The 20525-nt window shown below is 35.5% G+C and overlaps 1 protein-coding gene across 2 annotated transcripts; it reads right to left on the minus strand.

Annotated features, from left to right (window-relative positions):
• Positions 1-641: 641 nt before the first annotated feature.
• LOC123529726 (retinaldehyde-binding protein 1-like) lies at positions 642-17011 on the minus strand. Of its 2 annotated transcripts, none has more exons than XM_045310227.2 (8): positions 16807-17011; positions 9746-9895; positions 7782-7941; positions 5718-5779; positions 4154-4359; positions 3816-3926; positions 3098-3221; positions 642-2954 (listed from the first exon to the last, which is right to left on the minus strand). In XM_045310227.2, exons 1-8 carry the CDS (start codon positions 16820-16822, stop codon positions 2809-2811), a joined length of 975 nt encoding a protein of 324 aa, XP_045166162.2. In that variant the 5' UTR covers positions 16823-17011; the 3' UTR covers positions 642-2808. The 2 variants fall into 2 exon arrangements, with proteins under 2 accessions (XP_045166162.2, XP_045166163.2); XM_045310228.2 differs by lacking the exon at positions 16807-17011 and adding an exon at positions 14140-14288.
• Positions 17012-20525: the final 3514 nt, after the last annotated feature.

Consider the following 20525-nt stretch of genomic DNA (forward strand, 5'->3'; position numbering starts at 1 on the left):
GCTATTAAAGAACAATTTAAAGCTTTAAAGCTAAAGTTAACGTCTATACAGAATAAGGGCTCTCTTTCGCTATGCAAATGACGACCTGCCTAAACTAAGAAAGAAATTGAGACAAAATTTAAATATGTGTTTCATAACAGGTAAAGTATTTTTAATATGTTCATTCAGTATATGATTGACGCCACATACTTTACCAGTTTTTCTAAATTTAAGCAGGACTTTCATTTCCGTCCATCGTAATAACAGAATTTAACTCAGTATTATCAGGAATATCCGTATCAATGTATCCAATAACATGTCTAATGACAGAGCATCAAGAAGCACGACAACAAGTTGCAATACTAAAAAGGAACTCCGTCCATTTCTTTTCTAAGATTTAGGAGAAACACATCAGGGAAATAGAAACTTTAGTAATCATCGCACCATCAAATATGAAAACATAGTGACCCTTTAGTCTAAAACCAAAACTAAAAAGATGTGTTCATTCTGAAACGGATTTCTTTTAGGAATGCGCCAAATTTGATAGAAATCTGAAATAAAACTGTGCCAAAAATCCGCATTGAAAGCCGCCAACTTTCCGTGCCGCAAAAAAATAAATGTTTTACAGTATCTACAAAAAATAAAATCAATAAAAACTGAAGATGAGTGGAAAACGGTTATTTATTGAATCCATAGTGTTACGTGAATGTTACAATTTGTCTTTTGCCTCAAAAACTTGTGTTGACGCAAATTCATGTCATGGATTTCAATTTGATGGATAGTGTTCAATTAATATCTAAGGTCAGTTTCATTGTCTTGACAAACCAGCAAAGCATTTTATATGTCTAAATGGCACCACCTGTCTGGTATAAGCCAATTTTGTTTGTTTGTTTGTTTGTTTTGGGTTTATAACGCCGTTTTCAACCGTATTTCAGTTATGTAACGGCGGGCCGTTATCATAAGTATAGGATAGTTGTCTATCCAACGCTACTGTTGTATATCAAATATAGACGTCACGGGCAGAAGACTGCTTTGCGATTGGCTATTTACGGATTATCGTGGTCTAACCAGTGTTCCTGGATTTTGTACCAGTACAAACCTGTTCTCCGTAAGTAACTGCCAACTCCTCCGCATGAATTCAGCGACGGAGGACGAATGATTTGATAGTTTCTTTTATCAAATCGTCACGGAGAACATAGCCTCGTCCAGGGCTTGAACTCGCGACCCCGTGTTCCGAATATCTGCGCTCTCCCTATTGAGCCAAGCGGCGGGCTGATATAAGCAATATTAAGTACTCTGATACAGTAATCAATCAGAACATGAAATTTTGATTCCAATGAAACTAGTATTTCGTAATCGTAACATTTTCTTTTTGGTGCTATTGTACTTTAACAGACAAAAGCTAATAGGAACAAACATTCGTTTAGAATGGAAGATAATATGTACACTGCGCGTTGTGTATAACTATGTCAGATTCTATAACAAAGATAATTTAATGTTCATTTAAACCAAATATTGACAACAGTGAATATTGAGCACACTCCACATATTCTTGAAATCAGCATTGAGTTTCCTAGAGATATGATATTATAACTAAATTTATAAGAAGATCATTTATAAGCATAGAATGCAATCATACGAAATAATAGCTGGCTTAGTTTTATCGGGTCTGTTCATGAAAGGTAATGGAAAATACAGCACCCATCACACTGGCACCAGATCAGAAAGAAAATGCCTCCGTACGTGTTATACCCTACCCCTAGGTATTCTATAAGAACCATGGTCATGAACGGGAAAGTGCACTAACCCGTTTCAATCGTACATTTCTCAACTTAAACGCGCAGTTCGGTGAATGGGTACCTAGTATATTAAACAAGCGATAATTTATCTTCCATCGTGCACCAGTCACATTGTCTCAATATTCCATATTGCCGAGATTATAAACATATTTTATGCTTTCGTCAACGTTACAGAAAAAACTTGCTTGAACTTCCCTAATGAACATCCGGTCTAGAGGTCACGGCAGTGCGCACATGTTTGGCGAAACGTAAACAAACAAAAACAGATTTTTCAAAAATCACAATTTTACACTAAAACTCGAAATGATGAATGAAATTCATCTTGTATATGATCTTTAATTTGAAATCGTACATTGGTCTGCATCTGTTCTGTATATTTTATTCATTTTGCACATTTTGCTGCATTTTCACATTTTAGCGAAACACGTGTAATAAAACGACGATTGACATACATTTTTACAACAGCCAATCAGAATCGTTTTATAATCTAGAACGGAACTTCAACAGGGAAGTTCAAGCAGGTTTTTTGTGTAATGTTGAAATTACAATAAACAACGCGTTGTTTTTCTAAGATAAAATGTATTGAAAAAATGTGACCGGTACACAATGGAAGATAAATTACCACTTGTTTGATATCCATAGTACACATTTACCCCACTGCGTGTTTAAGGTATGAAATGCGCGATTGAAACGGGTTAGTATATTTTTCCGTTCACGACCATGGTTCTTATAGAATACCTAGTGGTAGGGTATAACACGTACGGAGGCATTTTCTTTCTGATCTGGTGCCAGTGACCCATCACGCCGCCAAGCACCGGCACTCAACAATTTTTTTCCACAGATCGATTGCAAGATATTATACAAGAGGTATTTCTAAGAGATATGTCATGGTCAGTCAACATTCAATTTCCTAAGATATAAGGATTATGTAACATCCATCACGCCGCCAAGCACCGGCACTCAACTTTCATTTTCCACAGATTGTTTACACAATATTATACAAGAGATATTTCCACAAGATATGTCACGATCAGTCAACATTCAATTTCCTAAACGAAGCCTCTGGAGGTTTGTCTGCTGCTTTCCTCTTCGCTATATCTACTTTGTATTTACCACTCGACATATCTAGCATGTACTTCCTGAACTCTGGCTGATTCATGTCCCGTATATTTTGTTCTGAAATATTGAAAAAAGAGGTGAATAACGAAAGATTTACTCAGATACTTAACATATGTGCGAGATAAAATGTTGAAACCTATCAGAGGAAGATACGAGAAGACGAATGGCAATTGTTTAAACGATATTAACGAGTACGTTACCTATGATATCTTCCCTTTTCCCGGCTGAAGGACCATTATAGTCGTCTGGTAGGTACTCATCTGGAAACACCTCCATACCAAGGTCCTCATATATCTTCACCAAACTTTGTCCGTGCGAATGCATCTAAAATCGCTTTCAGGTATTAATCATAACATTAAGTTGGTCATTAACTATATAACATGTAGACACTGGACGTGGTCTGCCCAGGGTATGTTTTGTCAATGGATGGGCAATGTCCATTGCATGAGCTGTCACTTGACATGCCCTGTCCAGCGTAAGTGCTGTCAATGGATGGACATTGCCCGGCTTACCTGATGGGCTCTATCTAGCGTACAAGCTTACGTGCTCTCGCTGGAGGGACACTGTCAAGCGTTCGTGTTATCACTGGATGGGCACTATACGGCGTGCGTGTTATCACTGAACGGGCATTGTATACAATTAGTGTTGTCAATGGATAAGTAACTGCCATCAATGGACAGGAGTGTTTAGCGTACGTGTTATCATCGAACGAATATGCTCAGTGCACGTGTTTTCTTTGAACAGACTCTTCACTGTGCAGCAAAGTTGTACCTGAGCTATTTTTTACAATAATAAATATACTAAAAAGTGAAAAGTGTAGAGTCTCTAACACGAAGTTTAAAGCGTTAACAAAATTATCTAAGTCTTACAGTGACTCTTCTTGTGTAGAAGTTATACACGATAAATGTCCAATCTTACCCGGTCTTTAAATTTCTGACTCATGAATGGCGATATGATGGCAAAAAGAGCGTCGACAAACACCGGCATCTTGTACATGTGGAATGCCTTGAATCTCATTGGTAAAGATTTCTGTAGAAATGAAATTTCAAAGTACTTTTTGAGGGTTCCTTTAAATATGTTAACAGATATCTACTACTATAACAACCATAAAAGATTTAGGATCATTCTATATACAAAAAAAAAAAAAATAAAAAAATAATAACAATTTCACTTTCAAAGTAACTGTTATCTACGAAATTTAAATTTCTTCAAACTGTTGCTACAAAATATCAAAAAAATGATAGAAAGCCTGATACCTGAAAGTATGCTAACAGCTTTTTTTCTGCCTCTGGATTCCAGACTTTCATAAATTCCATCGATAATCCAGTGTAGTCAGAAACGAACACCACACCATTGACCTGTGCGTTCTCGTCATATGCCAGCCAGTCACAGATAAGACAACACGTTTTATACATCAAATCCTGTCCTTCCTTTGTTTTCAACAGACTAATGTCAAAATTGTCTGCAGTATATATGAATATAGCACCATATTTTGAAGCAACTGATAGCAACTTATAAAAGCTGACATATTTTAAATGAACAAACACTGATATGATGAATGCATAGACTAATGCGTTTAAAGAATCAAAGTTCCCAAAATGAGGGAGGGTTGGGGGCACAAAAAGTAAAATGTAAATAAAGATGACTTAAACTTTATACTCTCTTTAATGAAAAATTTGTTCTTTAAATTATTCCCTTAGAATATATAACCTTTTATTTGGGTAAACACGGCGCAAAACGCTCATGAAACATACTTCTGTTTACGACTGAGATTCATTTTCTCTATCCCCACCGGCATGCAGGATATTTAGCGTTTAAATCATAAACTTTTTCCTGGGCAAAACTCCCGTACCCGCATTTTTACACGGGGTGTTATTCTCACTTTTACTATTCCCTCCCCTGGTCTCGCAACATGCCTTAAAATTTAAATAATTTTACACGAACATCTGATGTAATAAATGTATAAACTCTACTTAAATATTTCCTCATTCTCACTTTCTTTACAAATCCGTTGTCTTATAAGAGATTAATTGTACATTGCATAAGGTCTAGGTAGATGTATGCTGAAGCAGTTCATATTGTTTGTTTTATTGCTGAAATTTTATAGGTGAACTTATATCAACATGTTTGTTTTAATTTATTTTAGATTGGCCATTCCCGTTTGTACAGGTGTGTATATGGTAGTCATTAGTATGATTACTTATTGAGACCCAGAGGCGCGGGCCTGCGCATGATATTCACAAACAGAATGTTTAAAAAGGGGGAGGTTATCTCTAAAAATAAACGTCAAATGAACAGGAGCTGTTCTACAATTCCTTTTTCCCGGGCGATCATGCCCCAACCCCGCCCCCTCCCCCACCCCCCTCCGATTACTACTTATTTGTCCCTGAACATTAATTTGTAGCTTGTTACGCCTATCGTAGCTCATTTAATTCTTATGAGTATTACTTACAAAATTTCTAACATTATATTATTTGTACATTTATGTTTTACTATTTGTTTATTGTATATAATAGTGGTCAAAATCAAATTCTGTTCCTTTGGGCAAACTGCTTCTGATCAAAGAGAAGCACAAGAGAAAAATATTTCATGTACTTTAAGCAAAATTCACAACATAGAATTTTATCTTTATTAAAATTATTCGTTTTTGAATATCAAATATATGATAAAAATGCTTTAAAAAGAAGAAAATGTCTTTGGTTTACTCCAAAAAATAATATTATGTGACTTTCATACCAAGCAACAAAAGACTGGCTGCAGACATCGATATACCGAAGAAAATTTTAAATAGTCCAGCCGAAATGGGACCGTTACACTTACCCATATATCCAAAGATAACCCTACGTCCATGTCTGTCGTATCCTTTTGGGCAATACATCATTCTAAAATTAAAAATAAGTACATACAGTCAAACGTGTGTAACCGGTCACCTCTATTAAGCAGCAATGTATCGCAAGCAGCCATATTTACTATTTCCTATTCTATAAATCAGAGCAAATAAGCCTGTATTAAGCAACAATCCGTCTTGAAGGACCTCAATGTTCCTTCCTTTGCCTGCCTGCTAAGACAATTTTGACTGTATTCCCATTAGCAGTGTGCACATGTCTCACCTGTAGCGAAGTTTATTTAAGATATACGTACAGCTGGAAGACACATGACTGCAGCATGAGTAATATTTATCTGTAATATAAGTAATTTAGTTTGCTGAAATCAGAGTGGTTTACATATATTTTCCTTTGTCCTGCAGATTAATAATGACCGGATAGATTATTGTGCGGTCATGCTTTTTGCCCTACGTAGAGTACGCATACGCAAAATTTTACTTCTGTTGCTAAGGATGTCGCCAAGTGTAAATCCCTTTATAGTAACTACTGAAATCAAGCAATACTTATCACTTGTACACACTAATGCAATTTAAGGTATGTATTTGCCATCGGTATGACTGACACTATCTCTCTATTTCTGATTATCTTTCTTTCCGATTTTTACATACTGTTATAATACATGTATACATCTTTTATAAATATGCGTTATGGAAAACCGAACGCGACCGATGGCAACATTAGAATCAAAGAAGGCTCCTTATCTGGAGAGTGTACATGTCAGGATACGAGTTATATGACGCAGGGAAGTGCCTACATACGTTTTGTGTATCTTGAACAATGAAATGGGTCCAATCGTTAAGGTGACTATGTCTTAGACTAGCTGACAAACGATATAGAAGGTCCTTTGTTAAAACGTATAGCTGGTGAGACCAAATATCTCATACATAAATTTCCCTCTGGCCACATTGCCTAATTGATTCGTGTACCAATGATTTGTAAATCATTTCAATTATGAGCTAAATAATTTCAGGGATCAGGCTAATCACTAAATGTTTCAAACTAACAATCTTCAGTTAATAGTAATAAGCTCAAACTCCTATAGACTGGAGACTCTATACTTGACTGGTCTTTTTGTTGAAGTTCCCGTCAGACAATATCTTTGAATCAACAACATACGAGTCCTATCGCATAGATGCTCGGCCTCTGTCCTCTTTAACTGGTTACAACTCTATATGATTGCCCTGACTCCTGGATGCTCAGCGCCTATATGCTATCACATGTGGCATTCAACTACCATATACTGAGGTATATCCCCGATACTTTGGCTGTACTTCGCCAATAACGCTGAACTGGAACTCTCCTACTATCTCAGTAGATAACCAAACTCTGGGTCTCTGTGTCAGGTTTCCGATACTCAGTCTATATTTTCTATCGTCTATAGCATTCAACTACCGTTAAGGTAAAACTCCTATGCGCTGGCCCTATAACTCGAAACCTTGAAATTCTGCAACTCTTCTTTAGTCTATGAACTTCAAACGTCTTCTTTTTAATAATATATCCGCCCTGACAGTGTAGTTGCAATAACTTCCTTATCAAGGTACTGGGATAAATTATTAGCTGAATCATCGATGCGTCTTCTTCTATCGCTGGATACAGAATGATCTCACTGGCGTCCATCTACCTATTTATACTTTAGTAGTGGCGAGCTTTGATTGGTGCTATTTATAGAACTTGCTTTTGATTGGTTCAAATTTGTACGTAATATTTTACAACGAGTACTTGCTGTAACAAATGTTTGGTTCCCTTTAACTATTGTATATAACATAATGTGTGAAGCTGGGACCCAGCTATCAATATAATGTACCCTAATCAGCCATAAATGACCCAACTTCTAATTTTAACAGCAATTCAACAATAATAAAAGCAATGGTAGCATAAAAAATGAGTCAATCACTATCTGTGCTTATGTGTAACGTTATCAATATATCAAATATTCAAATTATTCTGACAGTACAAAGGGTGCGCATTTTTCTAACAATAAAATAATCACATGCTTTACCCCGTTCTAATCATTTTGCATATCTTTTCATCTGCCGGGTCCACGTTTTCAAACCATTCCGGTACATTAGTTCTGTTTGTCCAATAGTTTTCGAGTGTCTCTCTTGCTCCCAACTGACTGTACTTCCTTGTTCTGATAAATCGTAACAGGAACTCGAAGTCTGCCAAATCAAAGACAAGTAACAATCTGTTATAAAATTACTAACGTCAGAACTGTTTTAATATAAATGGTTATATTTACTGGCGGTCTGTCTAACCATTCAGCCGTTCCATACAAGTAGCAATCAATCTTCCTTCGCTCACTTACATATACTGTATTATTGTACTGCAACTGTTTCAAATGACTTTAAAAGTTTAGTTTAACTTTAGCAGTATCGCTGCCTAAATTTTATTTTACTCAGATTTTATAACCATATATTACTACGGAATACTGTTTTGTCCATATCCTACCATCGGCCGTTGCCTAATTATCAAAGCGCGATAGTAGGATTATAGGATGATATACTGACATCCTATAAACGCTATCCTACTAGGCTTCCACTGCCATCCCACTAGCCTACCATGCTACCACTGCCATGCCACTATCCTACCATCCTATTGCCTTACCATCGCTATTCTACCATCGCATTTCGTCTTTTTCTTTCCACGTTATTAAATTTAGTGGAATTTTAACGATATTAAACTGGTGTCAAATTCTGTACGTTCAATATGCTCCCAGCGACGTTTCTTTCGTATTTTTTTTTTATATAAGTTGCCTATTATTCACAATAAATCCCAAACAAAGTGCAATCAACTTTAATAGCATGTATAGTAAATATATATTAATATGCGAAAGGCCATGGTAGGGCAGTAGAATGGTACGTTAGCAGGAAATATGGTAATAGGATAGCAATATATCATACAGTCGAACTTCGATGGCTCGAACTCGAGGGTCCAGTGGAAATTAGTTCGAGTTTTCCGTTGTTCGAGCCATCCAAATGGCGGCCATTTTGAATTCGGGAATTCGAGGGCATGGTGTGTTACAAACCTTCCATCGTAATATATTGTCATATTGTACCTAAATGTGTGTATTATATGATGATGAATAAAAAACGAACGCTGCAATATGCTTTATTATTTATTTTCAAACATGACATAGATACGAAAATAAAACACAGATAAAACACTAATATAATTATAAGAATTTTGGTGAAGACAGCATCAAATAGAAAGACATGAATAGCAAACATTTATGAATCATAGTTCAGTACAAGTATTATCAAATATATTGCTTTCCAGTAGCCGACTTAGCTATCCACCCGTTTCCGGGTCCTTTACTAAGTTGTTCAGCCATGCTAAAGCAGTATGAAAGTTGACATCAGATCTCCAGATTTTATGCAAAAAAAAAGTAAAGACAGACATTGCTCAAATATTTTAGATAATTTTATTCGTATAAATCAAAGCCCATTAAAGCATTGCAATGAACGAAAGTCACTTTGTTTAATTTGTTTGTCGTATACCGACGCTAATTACATAAGCGTGTGAAAATTACGCACGCGCCGGTTAAAGGGGAAGCTTGGCGAATGTCAGGCAGAGGTGTGAAAAACTTTGTAAATACAAGCCATTCCGGCGACAAATTGTCTGTTCGACAGAATAGGTGTAATTATCACTGTAATTAAGCCAAGGGGACCACCAAATGTGTTCGAGAGTTCGAATTTTCGAAGTTCGAGCGATCCGAGGTAGAACTATATAGAATAAAGAAGGAATAAATTCGGGACCGGGCGAAGAGTTCGAGCGATCCCGGGTGTTCGAAAGATCCGAGTTCGAGCCATCGAAGTTTAACTGTATTTCCATTGCTATTTTACTATCCTACAAACGCGCATCTTACCATCCTACTATCCTTTGAACAAAACAGTATTCCGTATATAACAGATATTGTTGATGTCTGTTTTGAAAACATAAATGAATCTTAATATAAATGTTTACCTGTAATGGATTTAAGCCACTTCTGTTCCAGTAACCATTTCCTCAGTGCCTGTACAGCACTCTCTCTGTCTTTGTCATTTAATTCGTGTAATTCATCTTTTGCATTCTTCTTCCCGGCTTCATCTAGTTTACTTACAAATTTAGCATCACCTGTAATGTGATACATATCACTGTTGCAGTGCTATTTCAGTTTCATATTTAGAGATGTTAAGTCAACACGGCATGCATAGTGTGCTGGGGTTCAGTCTAAAGATACTGCATGTGGGAATCAATTTGTTGTTGTTAATGCTGTATTCATTCTTTTAAAGTATCGTAACGGGGCTTTTAAGCATCATGTTGAAATAATTGCTACTCCGACTATCTGAACGATTCCCTTTTTAGTAGCCGATAAAAGGCATTATCACGATATCTTGAACATTCAAAATACAATAACTTTATGGTCTATTAAGACGCGCCACAGAATAGCTGTAATCTTTTGTATTTCCATGACGGTGATTTGCATAAAAAAGAGAAATGAGCCGTGCCATGGGAAAACCAACATAGTGGGTATGCGACCAGCATGGATCCAGACCAGCCTGCGCATCCGCGCAGTCTGGTCAGGATCCATGCTGTTCGCTAATAGTTTCTCCAATTCCAATAGGCTTTAAAAGCGAACAGCATGGAGCCTGACCAGACTGCGCGGATGCGCAGGCTGGTCTGGATCCATGCTGGTCGCATACCCACTATGTTGGTTTTCTCATGGCACGGCTCAAATATACGTATCTACTAGCAAACTGACTTTGATATGTATTAGGCCAATACAGTATATAATGTCTATACATTTTATTGAATGACTGAATGAATGTAGCACTATGCACAAAATTTAATGTTTTACGCTGAGTTAGATCATACATTGTTTCTGCATGGTAAGAGTTGTTATCTACGTTTTTAAAACTTAAAAGTTCAAATTTTATTGGCAAATCAGCAAAGTACTTGCCTTTGGCCATATACATTGTAACGGAAATATGGCAAAGACACAATTGTACAAAATCATAACAATATATACATGTACTAATCCCCAATGATAACGTGATTCCCGCCGAAACGCGAGGACGAGTCTAATTCATGATAACTGATGAAATAACCATTCATAATGCTTGCACATTACTTGACAAGCATATATTAGTATTTGTTTCATTTCAAATATCCAGTAAAAGTATATGGCAACATAGCTCAGTGGAATAAAATGCAGACAATGATTGGGTGTAAGCGGATCGTTTTGTGGGTTCGAATCCTCACGAGGGTTTGTTTTTGTTTTGTTTTTTTTCAGATTTTTGTTTTTGTTTTTCCTATTCGTTTTCATTTTTGCTTCCGTATTTTTGTTTCTTTCTTTGATGGTTTATTGTCGAGCACGCTTGCGGTGAGCTCGATATAGTCGCCACTTTCTGTGTATGTGCGTGCGTGCGTCTGTCCGATTTTGTCCGGACCATAACTTTGACATGCATGGACCAATCTTGTTTAGAGTTCGCAATAATATTTAACTCAATGAGAAGGCGTGTCATGCGCAAACTCCATGTTCCTATCTCAAAGGTCAAATTGAAGTTTGTCCGGAGCATTTCTCCTTCAGGCATGGTAGGATTTTGATGTTACTTGGCATGAATGTTCACCATTATAAGACGGAGTGTCATGCGTAAGAAGCAGGTCCTTAGGTCAAAGGTCCAGGTCGCACTTAGAGGTCAAATGTGCTGGTGGGCTCGACATTCTGCCCGTGGGCATACTTGTATTTGTATATATGTCTTTATATAACACACTAGTATGTTCATTATTTGCATGGCTACGTGCATGCATTTAATCAATATCATCTTTGTTGTGTAATAAACTCAAAAACTATTCTCATCTGCAATATCGCCTTTCGATACCTCTCTGTCGTGTTGTCACAGAGCTCATGAAGGAATCTTAATTTTTATGCAAAAGTGAAATAAAATTTAAAAAGAAATAAATGTTGATGCTGAGTTTCGAACCCACACGGCAAAAGATCTGTTGAATATGGACTGTATGCTTTACCACTGAGCTAATTCGTAACTGGTACAAAAACCTGGAAATATTTAGATTGTAACATTTTAGATAAATGTTGAATTCCCTATGTTCCATTTTAATCTATTTATAGTCATGTTTGTAAATATCAAGTTATCGTTGGGGCATAGTATAGTGGACGCAACTTGACCCCGATGGTTGACCTTTGCATTATAATACATGATAAGGCACAACCTATTATTGAAAAGGAGTGTACGTAAAACACGAGCTGCACGAGAAAAAGGAAATAAAAATTTGCGTAAATATAAATTAGTGTATTGGAAAGTTTTAACGGATAAAATGTAAGTAAATATACTTTGATACTGCACTGTATACAAACTAATTCAATATAAATATACACGGCTACCCTAAGCACCCTTGATTTCTACAATGAAATAATCGATATGAATAATCAGCCTAAGGTCAACCATCGCGGTCAAGTTGCGACTACTATACACATAGATAAATATAGTTTTCTGAGTTTGAGTTTACGAATTAAAAGAAAACTATTTTCCCTTATGTGTAAGATAGTCACGGACAGTTGATTATGCGCTATAATACATAGCGCATTGATTAACGGTAATAATTTATGAAAAGTGGTCATTCAGCTTTGCGAGGCGTAACTGTTCACACGTTAAATTTTATATTTAAGTAATGTTTTGACGTTATTGGCAGTGTGAAGTAAGGATAGATGAACTAGTGATTAGTAAATCGATATATACAAGTTACATTATGAGAGAAATAAGCTTTCATGTTGTTATTAGGCATATGTTTAATGCCAAACATATATTTATATGTATAAATGTATTGAATATTATGAATTGTTGTAATAATATGGTTAAAATTGTGTATTTTTCATGTTGCGCCTCGCAAATGCTTCGTATATGACGATTATCAAATAATAATCTGAAATGTTATTTGTAGTTAGAGTTATTATTTTTGGTAAGGTTCGTAATGTACGTGACGTTATGGTCACGTTAGGGAACAATAATTTTACTAGAAAACAGTAATATTTGAAAGGGTATTTTACGTTGAAGCATAGCTTCTTTTATGAATTCACAATGTTTAAGAGATGTTTCTTTTTCATACCTGACATAACAGATAAGAATTTATTTAAAGAGGGCCAAGAAATATTGCCCAGATAATTACGTCTTATGTCTCTATATTTGTCACAACAGATGAAATATTGGTGCCAGAGTTTTGGCCCTTGTGTCATAATGATGTGGGTGATGATGTGCTGCAATTATTTTAAGTTTGAATCAAATCTGTTTGGTAATAACAGATAGAGAGTGATGTGCATCAAAACTTTAACCTGAAATTCTATGTACAAAGGGGACATAATTCATGAAAAATTGGTGCCAGAATTATGGACCTTGAGTCATATGATGTGGGTGATGATGTGGAACAACTGTTGTAAGTTTGAATCAAATCCATTTAGTTATAACTGAGATTGAGTGAAAGTGCACCAAAACTTTAACCTGAAATTTCAAGTAAAAAGGGTGCATAATTCATGAAAAATTGGTGCCAGAGTTATGGACCTTGTGTCATATGATGTGGGTGATGATGTGGAACAACTTTTTAAAATTTGAATAAAATCCATGTAGTACTAACTGAGATAGAGTGAAAATGCACCAAAACTTTAACCTGAAATTCTATGTAAAAAGGGGGAATAAATTATAAAATATTGATGTGAGAGTTATGGCCTTTAAGCCAGATGATGTGGGTGATGAGGAATAACTATTTTAAGTTAAAAGCAAATCCGTCAAGTAATTACAGAGATAAGGAGAAAAAAGAGAAGGTGCATAGAAACTTTAACCAAGGTGTGGACGAGGAAAGACGCCGACGCCGACGCCGACGCCGTGGTGAGTAGGATAGCTCTCCACGTACTTCGTACAGTCGAGCTAAAAACGTATTCAGCGGCACTTTTTATGTGTTTTTTTTATATCATAATCAAGTAAAGGCATAAATTTCATAAAGCTATGCTACGCAAAAACCTTAATGGTTTTCACTCTTCCGCTGGCTGTTTTACCTGTATCTGTGTCGTAATTAAGGTCAAATTATAGCACACACTATATATACATGAAGGCAGTATATATAATGTAACAGGATGCGGCTATGTCAAATACCATCGGTAATACTGAAGTCATATGTTTAAGTAACTATGTATATATAAACGTATCTACAGGTTAAAAAATCTTTTATCTGCCATGGTTCGTGTTTATTGTACCTTATTTAAACATAAACATTCTAACTATCATAGTTTTATTCAAGACTATTTATTACGTGTTTAAAACAAATAAAAAGTTTTATCAAAATACAATTGATCTGTTAAATTAACTCACCAGGTTCAACAGCCATTTCGTGCCGAATAATTAAAATCCGTGTATTCTATATAAATTAGTGTCTAGATAATGTTTCCTAATAAGGTCACACACAGCGGTCAATAATTCATCACAATTTTCTATAGCATTGCATATGGAACACAGGTAGATCTATAGCTGATCAATACGAAAGAAAAAGTGCTTTCAACCATCATGTTGAAATAATTTCTACGCTGACTATCAGAACTGTTTCTGTTTTAGTACATGATAAAAGAATTATCAAGATATCTTGAACATTCAAAATACAGTTTATGGTCTTGAAAGGTTTGCGTTATCTGATGTGTTCCTCTTATTTTATGATTAGTTTAATGCACTTAACAATTTTTAACACACTAGAAATTTTTTAACCTTTTTTGAAATTTTGTTGACAATCAAATACGACATTGTCTTGTATAAGTAGTTCAAGTAAAGACTTACCTTCTCACACCTATTTCAAAAGATGTATTCTTTCAGTCTCCGGCTGAAATTTGGATTTTATTCCGCTCCATTAGAGATGTTTATATTTTCCTAATGAATGAAACTATACGTTGATGACATTGTTATATTTTGTCAGAATACCAATATTTCATTAATAACATATTTCAAAGTTTTAAAGGAAAACGTTAGGTATTTCAGTGTCTTTTTAAGATAAAGACTTTTCATTTAAAAAATGATGCAGATGTGTTAATTAACATTATATCTTTCATAATAATACAGTGTTTTACCATATAAATTGTTTTACAAAACTACAGCACTTTCAACTTTCGCCTCCCATATTTTGTAGGTCACTATTTTTCATAAAAAATGTTGTAACTAATTAATTTCAGCGAAAAATATTATAATTCTTGTATTTTTCCTCTATTTATGTGCTTAGGTATTGAGCATGACATGGTTTACCATTCCAAGAGTTAGCAGTTTCTCAGAAATTTTCATATAGATGAAGAAGGAATTATTGGAAGTGGCCACATTTTTCTAATTTTTAACTTATTTTGGATAAAAAGAATTTCTGCAAAGTTGTATCACCCAATCACGGGTGGTAAACGCGCAATCCAATTCCCACTGGGAATACGCTAAAAATGGGTTGCGCGACTTCCGGTGCTGGTGTTGCGCATCAATATATACAAAATCGAGGTAGGTGGGTTTTTGTTTTTGTAAATAATTACACATTTACGAGTGCTTTCGGAAAAAGCAAAATGCTATTCGACACAAAAATGAATAAGGATCATATATGTGAAATACCAACTTATTAATTTAAGAATCAGCTCTGTTATCACGAAAACTCTGATGGCTCGGGCTGTCAAAAAAGCATGGAATCATGAAAAATGCAAATTTTCTAACTCTTGTGCCTTCTTTCTGGAAATGTGACGCTTCGAATGATCAAACACGTGTAAAACAGTCATGAATATTACATACACTTGAATGAAATGTTGCTTTTGGGAGAAAGATTGGCAAAAAAATAATCGGGAATGGGGTTGCGCCCCGGGAATGGAGTTGCGCGTATACATTATACACATTATGATGTATATGAGCAACTCCATTCTCGGTGCGCAACCCCATTCCCGATGATTATTTTGTCAATTATGTCCCCGTAAGCAGGATTTGAAACAAATAATTTTGATATTCGTTACTTTATAACAGTTGAGTTATCATAAAAAGCATCAGATGTCCTCAGATTAGGCATATGAGGTCAAAAACTTCCATTTTTGTTGATTTCATACTTTTTTTCACGTTTCGTGTCGCCAGAGTTTTTTGTGATAATAGAGCCGAATCATAACTTACAAACCAGATATTTTACACATATGATGTATTATCATATTTGTGTCGAATAGCATTTTGCTTTTTTCGAGAAAATTTATTCTTGTCTCATACTAAGCAAAATCATAACTTCACATACCTCAATTTCGTCTTTTTTTACGCGCAACACCAGCACCGGACGTTGCGCAACCCATTTTAAGCGTATTCCCGGCGGGAATTGGATTGCGCGTTTACCACCCGTGCCAATACAGAATATTATTAAGATTAATAAGCAAAGTGTTTTGGATGAATTTATTGATTCCTGACTAAGCTAAAGACACTTTCCACTTTAAAAAGCTTTGTTGACAATAGGGGTCAAGGTCACTGAAATACCTAAATACGTTCTCCATACTGCAGTTAGAAAATAAATATACTTAGTACCCGTTCAACAGTCGAAGGGAGATAATTAAGCTGTCATGACTTAATTTATTTACAGTTTTATAAAAAAAAGTATTCAGCGGCACTTTTTATATATTTTTTTATATCACAATCAAGTAAAGGCATACATTTCATAAAGCTATGCTCCGCAAAACCTTATCACTCTTCCGCTGACTGTTTTACCTGTATATCTGTACGCGTGTCGTAAGGTCAAATTATAGTACACACTATATCTATACATGAACAGATGGAGGCAGTATATATACATGTAACAGGATGTGGCTATGTCAATTACCATCGGTAATACTGACTATGTCTTATGTTTAAGTAACTTAAAGTATCTACAGGTTAAAAGAGAACTTTCATGTTAAGTCAGAAGTGTTCATTATACCTTATTTCAAATATAAACATTCTAACTACATTTTGTATTATGTTTATAAAAGTTTCATCAAAATACAAACTGTTAAATTAACTCACCAGGTTCAACAGCCATTTCGTGCAGAATAATTAAAATCCGTATATTCTCTACAATTAAAATTTAAGTCTAGATAGTGTTTCCTTAACGGTCACTTGTCAATAATTCGTCATACTTTTTTATAGTATTGCATATCGGATACATTATAGCTAATCAATATACGAAAGAGTAGGTAGTCTAAACGAAAAGCCCTATGGGTAAATTATGTAGTATCTCTTGAATGCACAGCGCAGTACTGTGGTTTTTGTTGAGCTTTTGAACCGACTGAAGATAACATATGCATATACTAAAATAAACGTATTAAAGCGGATATTATGCAATTGAAAAGGGTATTGACTATGAAAAGTTCCTGTGTAGAATGTCACATACATAAAGAGGAAAAGAAATCTTTGGAGAATTTTGTTTTTCAACTTTTTAACAAAAAGTTGCAAAACTGCGCTTTTTATGCTTTAAACATGGTCACTGATGTTAGAAATCAACTTACAGATGCTCTAAAGGCATAACACTCTTATTTGTATTCATTTCCGAAAAGTCTCGCTTAATAAAAAATATCCACGCCCCCCCCCCCCCACCCCACAAAAAAAATTCCGACCTACCTACCCTAAGTTTTTGAGCATGTTACCGGAAACACAGAATATTTTTAGGCCTTACAAGTGGTTGCATGGGTTGAAAGGAGGAAAGAAGCATACGTACAGAAAAGACTGGCAGATATCGTAGTTCACAGCACAACTAAAACGCAGAAAAAAGTACATAAGCAAGTGCAACAAAGCAAAATAAAAACAAATCTAAACTTACTCCATTAACTGCGAGTAAAATAGAAATTTTACAAAATCATACACAGCACACTGGTATTGGCTAAATCTAGAGATTACACACAAGTTTAACCCACATGCCGAGGTTCAAAGAAGAGGGGCACAGGCACACACGAATTAATCCACCGATAGTTATTCGAGTTACGTGACTTCGTATATTACATTTGTTTTCTTGGAAAAGACGGTGTAGACCTTGATAGGCTGAACCAAGTGTGTCAGTCTTCATTAGTTATAGGTATTTTTATCATTTTTTAAAAAAATTATGTGTGATAGGATTAAGCTGTTTTTCAATGTAAGTCAAGAACACACTCTAATTTACATTAACTGTACATGTATATATACTCGTGTATAAAACAGGTATTAATGCTCAAATAGTTAATATTTAATCTACTAATGATCTAAACCAAATATAAAAATACAAAAATAGAATTATTTCACTGACATTGCATTTTGCTGACTCTTTCGATCTAGATGATTCCTTTGTCTTTCGGGTCAAGCACTGTTTCAGAGACGCTGATGGCGCGATTCAAGGAGCATACCACTTTCTTCATAACCAGTTTGTCCGAGGATCCGTTTTTGATGAAAGTTTGGCGAGGTCATGTGTGTTGAAGAACGCCATCAGTCAAAGACGATCTTCTTTGCTTTCTTTGAGAAGACGGTGTAGACCTTGATAGGCTACGACGCGAGTTCTGGACATTGTTGGTTCACCAAGTGTGTCTGATAAGTCTTCGTTAGTTATAGGTATCTTTATCATTTTTAAATTTATGTGTGATAGGATTAACATTTCTTCAATGTAAGTAAAGAACGCACTCTAATTTACTTATTAAAACTGAACATGCATATATACTCGCATATGTAACAGGTATCAGTGCTCAAACAGTTAATATTTAATTTACCAATGATCCAAAACAAAATTACATGCATGGTCAACCTGTGTTATGTCATTATGTCTTTCTAATAAACTAAAATTTAGACTGATATGCGAATACAGTTTATATAAAGTGTTTCTCCCTTTTAACATTTTAGGTGACCTCGATCAACTTATGTATCAGAAGAATTTCGTTGATCGGAGCCTGTGATTTTTTTCCCTAGGACAGTTGGTAGCCTTATCAGTTGTACAAGAAGAGTCCGGTCTTCCCGTGTTTGCCGATGGCGTGGTTTACAAAATCCTTGTACGGTCGCAAATAGGAATTAAGCCGAATGACCTTCGTCAAGATATAAGAGATCTGATCGACAACGCAACTACTGGCTGAAATAACAATACAGTTATGGTCTCATCAATGTACTCTATGCGTTCAATAAAGACATCTGATATTAATACATATACAGTTATGTATTAAAAGTGCGATGACCGCCAAAATTTCATTTGCTAATTATCGTACCTAGTTCTTTTCACATAACTACTTTTGCATCATTTAAGCATCTTTTTGTAATCCTTTGCTGGTTTCTATTATTGTTTTACATGACAAAATATTTGCATTCTTGTGTAAAATGTGCAACATTTGTAAGGAGCAAGTATACAGCGGTAATGGGTGGGTTCTGGGTACAATTACACTGACAAAACATAAGAGGCAATAAACAGTGCATGTTGAGTACAATACTGAATTCATCAGGAGCGTCGGAAGTGGGGCCGCAGGGGCCGCGGTCGCGGCCCCAATAATTTGCCCAAAAACGATTTTTTGTAAACAATACACGCTGTCCAGAGCAATGTGTTACCGTGGTGACGGTGACACATCGGGGGGTGTTAATTGGAGTCATACAACACGTGTCCGTGATTGGACTTAATTACGCATGAAAAAATCAGCATGTTTTTAATTGGCATGTCTTTAGATAATGTTACGTTTAAGCTATACCCGCCGCAAAGATCTAAAGTATTAACTATTAAAATTCAGAAAAATAATTATCATGTTTTTATTTAATGAAAGAGGTAAATGTTAAGATTTATCACACCGCTAAGATGTAAGGAATTAATACATAAATGTTTTTTACCCGAAAAATTATTGTCAGTACATTAAATACAAAAAAAAACATACATGCATTCCTTGTATTGCGTTATACATATTAATTCTGATAAGATTCATTAAACTTTATTTGCTTATAGTCCATGTAAATAGTAAGGAAAATACTGAAGACTCAGGGGCGTCGGCATTGTGGGGCCGCAGGGGCCGCGACCGCGGCCCCAATAATTTGCCCAAAAAACGATTTTTGTAAATTCATAAGTGGAGTCGCAGGTCCGCGGACCCAATATTTTGTATAGTATATTAAATTTTGCTTCGCGTTAAACAATACACGCTGTGCCAGATTTTAAAGGGAATAATTACAAAATTGTTGTTTAAAAAAAAATGATATTTCAACAAAAATAACAATGAATGTAACATGAATGATTATTGTTCAATACATTAAATACAAAGAAAAAAAAAAAAAAAAAACATACATGCATTCTTTGTATATGCGTATACATTATTAATCTGATAAGATTTATTAAACTTTATATTGCTTATACGTCATTAAATAGTAAGAAAATACTGGAACTGAGATGCGATTCAGTACCCTTAAAATGCACCAGAACTCGCCATTTATGATCCTGTTTTAAAAAAAATTTCAGGGGGAGGTCCCCCTTACCCCCCTTACGGGAGGGGGATGCCCCCTCCCGTACCTACCCCCCTCGCGGCCCCAATATCAAACACCTTCCGACGCCTCGCAGTTCTTGAATCATTCTAGCTACTCTATCAGTAAAGTCGTAGTTGTTACAGACATATCTAGCAGCAGCTCGATCTCTGGACACTCTCAATTTTACTGGTATGGTGTTTTTGCAAGGGGTGTCAGACAATAGAGCAATATTCTAACTGGGATCTTATACAGGCATAATTGATATTGAGGCAAAATACAGAAGCTTGAGAAACAATCAA

Source organism: Mercenaria mercenaria, chromosome 13 (assembly GCF_021730395.1).
Source record: "Mercenaria mercenaria strain notata chromosome 13, MADL_Memer_1, whole genome shotgun sequence".
NCBI classification, from domain to species: Eukaryota; Metazoa; Mollusca; class Bivalvia; order Venerida; family Veneridae; genus Mercenaria; species Mercenaria mercenaria.